General features: G+C 44.5%; 1 protein-coding gene across 1 annotated transcript; it reads left to right on the forward strand.

Moving 5' to 3' along the window:
* Positions 1-2,579: 2,579 nt before the first annotated feature.
* Rraga (Ras related GTP binding A) lies at positions 2,580-4,186 on the forward strand. Its single transcript, XM_021160059.2, has one exon. It carries the CDS (start codon positions 2,833-2,835, stop codon positions 3,772-3,774), a length of 942 nt encoding a protein of 313 aa, XP_021015718.1. The 5' UTR covers positions 2,580-2,832; the 3' UTR covers positions 3,775-4,186.
* The last annotated feature ends 1,731 nt before the right edge of the window (positions 4,187-5,917 follow it).

A 5,917-nucleotide genomic window follows, 5' to 3' on the forward strand; every position in this document is an offset into this window, starting at 1 on the left:
AGGGGCAGGGGGGCCATCGAGCTGGAACAAACCTAAAGCCTTCCTCCCTGCTGGCGAGTTTTCGTGTGCCAGAGGGTACCAACTAAGCAGACTGCAGGGGAAGTCATCAGTGATACTACCCAATGGTGAACCCTAAAGGCTATAATACCAACCTGCCATGCCCATTGGTACAATAGCAACACAAAAGTTATGAGGTAACCAACTGCTTTTGCATTGGATCTGAAGCCTGTTGCAAAGGAGAGAATACATGTCTGGTACTGTAAATTTGAGGAACCTCCAAGTTATCTTGCTAAATGGGCATGCCCAACTCCCTTCTAAATATTTATGTTTACATATAGATTAGTTCTATCCTCAGCCTCAACCAGAGCAGATTATCTGTAGTGGGCAGCAATTAGTGCAGAGACTCATAATTGGTCAAAGAACTAAGAGTGACTACTGAATGGCCAGCCCTAAGTAAGACATCTATTTCAACATACATGCACGTGCACGCACACGCACACACACACACACACACTAACTAAATAATGATCTCTGGCTGGCTGGTCAACTCAGCTGTTCTGGCTCAAACTCCTCTCCAAGCTGACTGATTCAATCTGACTTCTCTCTCTCTCTCTCTTGGCGTTTTCTTAATTGTTCTGCTTGACCTCATACTGATTTTGGCAATCTGGTCTAATCTTCTGACTCCTTCTCATTCTCTGGCTCCTCTGCCTTCCCCTGTGTTTAGCTTGCTCTCTCTTTTCAACCTTTTCTCTCTGTAACTGTCCTGGTAGATTCTCTCTCTCTCTCTCTCTCTCTCTCTCTCTCTCTCTCTCTCTCTCTCTCTCTCTGTGTGTGTGTGTGTGTGTGTGTGCTGCTATTAGTTATGTAACCTCTTTCCCCTCTCCTCTTGAGAGCTGGGTGTATCCTATTCTGTCAAATCTTTCTCTGATTTGTTACTTTGTCTGCCACTCAATTAGACATAACTTTCAAACACTGCTTTCTTCTACAAACTAACTTTACCTTCACTGTTTGGGATTGAAAGTGTGTTCTAAGGGCATATCTGTATTCTAACCAGAGGAATTAAAGGTGTGTGCTACGACTAAGCCACATCACAACTAGAAATCGTTTTTTTTGTTTTGTTTTGTTTTTTGTTTTTGTTTGTCTTTTAGTAAACAATACACTCTCAGGGTTCAGTGTGATCAAATATCCTGCAACAATGATTACTTTTAAATTGTCTTTTCTTTTTTTTATGTATATGAATACACTATAGCTACACATATGGTTGTAAGCCTTCATGTGATTGTTAGGAATTGAATTCTGGACCTCTGCTCACTCCAGCTCAGAGATTTATTATTATAGATAAGTACACTGTTGCTGTCTTCAGACACGCCAGAAGAGGGCATCAGATCTCATTACGGGGTGGTTGTGAGCCACTATGTGGTTACTGGGATTTGAACTTAGGACCTTCAGAAGAGCAGTCAGTACTCTTACCCGCTTAGACATCTTGCCAGCCCACTTTTGAATTTTCTTGCATACTGTAAACATCATTTATGTAAATTCATATTTTGCATATGTGTCTATGCATCATATGCATGCAGTGACCACAGAGGTTGAAAGAGGGCATCATCCCCTGGACTGGAGTTACAGTTTCAAGGAGTCACAGTGGTGCTGGGAAGCAAACCCAGGTTCTCTGGAAGAGCAGTGTGTGTGTGTGTGTGTGTGTGTGTGTGTGTGTGTATGCACCACATCTGTGCGGGAGACCATGGCTTAAATGATAAGCCATGTCTCTAGCCCCAACATCCAATTTTTGAATGAATGAGTGAGGAAATGTCTTCATTGGTACAGTGTAGTATACAACCTGGAAAGGGCTTTACAATAAGGATGCAGTGTCCTAATTTAGGAAGATGACGTGCCCTGGTAATTCTACTGACTCATCCTGAATGTACGGATGACACTGCTTATCTCTCCTTAAAGGCCCTGGACTTGAGGCCATGTGGCCTATGGCTAAGTGAGCAGACCTTCTAAGTCACTCAGACTCGTTAACCCCCTCAGGTTTGAAAACAGTTGTTCACACGGTAACCGTGAGGACGAAGCTATTGCATGGTGGTCCATATTACCCTCTCCTCGAGTTTTGGATTCTAATTACACATTCTCAAGCTGAGGTAAAAAGAACAAGGAATCAGGATGTCTCCCTGGCAAGGAACTGCCTAGCCCTGGGCAATTAGTTTCTCGAAATCTCTTTATGCTGGTTTTCATTTGTCATCTCCGCTCCTCTACTTGCCTGATTGTCAAGCCTACAGCACTATTATCTCTCTGAGGTGATAATGGCAGTGGGCGTGTGGGGACTTTTGGCCACGCGGGGGCAGCATTCTCCCTCCCAGGTTCACTCGACCCCTTCTGCAAAGCCCCAGAGCAACCCAAGCAGAACAAAACCCCAGCGTGGGCTTGGCCTTTCGTTTTAACTCGCTGTGCGCTAGATTGCAATGGAAGAAGCAGTTTCTCAGAATTCCAAGGGTCGCAAAGGAGTAGCCGACGTTCTCGCGATGTCGCCACCGGAAGTGGGTGGCGGCAGGCCCTCGGAGTTCTCGCGAGATGCCGGCGGGAAGTGGGTGGCGGCCGGGCCGGAGCTGATCACATCACTGGTCTGCTCTCGCTAGCTCCCAGCGGCTGTGGCCATTGCCTCCGGCGCTGTTTTCTGAGGCCTCGCCTCGCCTCGCCGCGGTCTTTCCTGCCCCCAGCTCGCGTGCACGGCCTCCGCTGCCGGTAGGTGCTCGGTGTCCGGCCGTCCCCATCCTTGGTCGGTCCGCCGTTAGGCCGTGCCTCAGGCCCAGTCCGTGGCGACGCCGGCAGGTGATGCCCAATACAGCCATGAAGAAAAAGGTGCTGTTGATGGGAAAGAGCGGGTCGGGGAAGACCAGCATGAGGTCGATCATCTTTGCAAATTATATTGCGCGCGACACCAGGCGCCTGGGTGCCACCATCGATGTGGAGCACTCCCACGTCCGATTCTTGGGGAACCTGGTGCTGAACCTGTGGGACTGTGGCGGCCAGGACACCTTTATGGAAAATTACTTCACCAGCCAGCGGGACAACATCTTCCGTAATGTGGAGGTTCTGATATACGTGTTTGACGTAGAGAGCCGCGAACTGGAAAAAGATATGCATTATTACCAATCGTGTCTGGAAGCCATCCTCCAGAATTCACCTGACGCCAAAATCTTCTGCCTGGTGCACAAAATGGATCTGGTTCAGGAAGATCAACGTGACCTGATTTTTAAAGAGCGAGAGGAAGACCTGAGGCGTTTGTCTCGCCCGCTGGAGTGCGCTTGTTTTCGAACGTCCATCTGGGATGAGACGCTCTACAAAGCCTGGTCCAGCATCGTCTATCAGCTGATCCCCAACGTCCAGCAGCTGGAGATGAACCTAAGGAATTTTGCCCAGATTATTGAGGCTGATGAAGTTCTGCTGTTCGAGAGAGCTACGTTCTTGGTGATTTCCCACTACCAGTGCAAAGAGCAGCGAGATGTGCACCGCTTTGAGAAGATCAGCAACATCATCAAGCAGTTTAAGCTGAGCTGCAGTAAATTGGCCGCTTCTTTCCAGAGCATGGAAGTGAGGAATTCTAACTTCGCTGCCTTCATCGACATCTTTACATCAAACACGTACGTGATGGTGGTCATGTCAGATCCATCCATCCCTTCTGCAGCTACTCTGATCAACATTCGTAATGCCAGGAAACACTTTGAGAAGCTAGAAAGAGTAGATGGCCCCAAGCACAGCCTCCTCATGCGTTGAAATAATGCCAAATGCTCTTTAGTAAAATGCTGAATTACAGTGGTTTGGTTTTTTGCATCATTTGTCTTTAATATTCATGTCATGTGCTTAAAAGTGAGCTTGAAACGTGTGCTTACTATCTCATCTCTTTCCTAGTCTTAGTATTGGACGCTATTTACTCAGCTATCAAGTAGAGATCTTCAAGACGGCCTTTATGAAGTTAGTGTGGTGTTAACACTAAAGTAGGTGGGGTGTGGGTGGGTGTGTGTGTGTGTGTTCTGGATACCTGGTTATAATAGAGTATTAAAGCAGTTATCTTCTGCATTATCAGATCACAAAGGTGGAATGTTACTATTTTATCAGCAAGATATTAAAATGTATTTCTAAATCCTCCTTGGTTTCAATCATGAATAAACTTATTAGCAGTTTAAAATGTTGTTTGAAATAATTTGCAGGTACTTTATAGATTCTAATTATCCTCAAGTATCATTTAGCTGGCAAATTGGCAATGCTTGGTAGCAGATGTAGTAGTGGTAAAGACTCAAGGGGCTGGAATGTGACTCTGGTTAAGAGCACTATCTGCTTTTCCAGATACCTGGGTTTAATTCCTAGCATTCACATGACAGTTCACGACCATGTGTAATTCCAATCCTAGGGAATCCAAAACCCTCTGGCCTCTACAAACACCAGGCACACAGCTGGTGCAAGCACAACATCCATCCACATTTGAAAGGTTTAAGACGAATTCAAGGACTGGATATTTATATAATGTAGCTCAACTGGTATATAAAAAATACTAACCAGACCAGGCACATAAAAACCTGGTGCTAGTGGTGCATGCCTGTAATCCCAGGTGAAGGCAGTATTGGGTTTTTTAAGATTGTTGGGATATTTAGCCAGAGATACATGAGACCCCAGTTCCCAACAAGTTCTTATGCTAGGGACATAGCTCAGTGGTAGAATGCTTGTCTAGAACTTCCTGGGGTGAAATCCCAGCGCTGATCTTTTACTTTGAAGTCCGGCAAGACGTGATTTCACTATGCCTGCTCTCCTTTTGTGGCTACAGTAAGACCACTACATTAAGGTCAAAATGGTCAACAAAACAAGCATCCAGATTATGCCATTCCTCCAAATACTGCATGTGACATCTGGCAAAGTTTGAGCCCGTTAAATGCCAGGTATTAAGTATTTGGCATGCAAGTATTTTAATTTAGCCTCATAACCTGATGGATGGTGACTTCTATCATTAAAACATGAGGAGGCTGGCATGACTGGTGAGACACTTTAGATCTGACCAGACCCTTTGTGCCTCCATCACACCCCTCTACCTGGGCATCTGCTCCTTCCCTGTAATCCCAGTAGTCAGGTGGCTATGTAAGATGATTACCATAAATTAAAGGACAACCTAGGCTATACTAAGGTCTTGCTTCAAAAAAATAAAAACTACCATTTTAGGTATAGACTATTTCTACATGTAATTCCAAATTTACAAACTTTAGAAACAAAGGCTGCAAAATTGGTGTTTTGACATTTGTATTTATCTGGAAATTGCATGACACCAAGTTTGTATATTACTTATTTTGTGGAGAAAGATTCTGAGGTTCCTAGTTTGCATTGGGCACACATGGTAAAAGCAGAATACAAATATAAACTGCTCCATTTCAGTTCTAGTGTCATACGGGCTGTGTTAGATAAAGCAGAGATTTCTCTGACTAGGAGCCATTCCTTTTACAAAGGCACAAAGACCACTCACTCACTCAGGCCAGTCAGGGCTACATAGCAAGACCCTGCCTCAAACATAAAAGCTGTTGTAAATCTAAACTCTTACCTGTATCACTGAGTCTTAAATTATTTTACCAAGTTGTACTTTTGTATGCGATAATTCAGTGGTGTGTGTGAGGCATAATTCTTCTTGAAATACAGGGAATTCCAGACAAGTGGTGAAACATTGTTTATTCTAGACAGCAGTATGTAGAACAGTCCTTAGAACACAGACATTTTCCACTTAACAGCATGAACTTGCCAGCTCTCAGTGCTCTTTAGAGCAACCAGGTATCTGATCTATATATACTGTCTTCACACATTAAATGAAATGTTTTGAAACACATTTTTTAGTATACTAGGGGAAAAAATAGTTTGCTTTTAAACAGGTCTCAAGAATTCC

The sequence above is a fragment of the Mus caroli genome, chromosome 4, assembly GCF_900094665.2.
Source record: "Mus caroli chromosome 4, CAROLI_EIJ_v1.1, whole genome shotgun sequence".
Classification (NCBI taxonomy): domain Eukaryota; kingdom Metazoa; phylum Chordata; class Mammalia; order Rodentia; family Muridae; genus Mus; species Mus caroli.

Excerpts from the sequence above, each read along its gene's own strand:
- Rraga (XM_021160059.2), top strand. The coding sequence starts at position 2,833 with ATGCCCAATACAGCCATGAAGAAAAAGGTGCTGTTGATGGGAAAGAGC.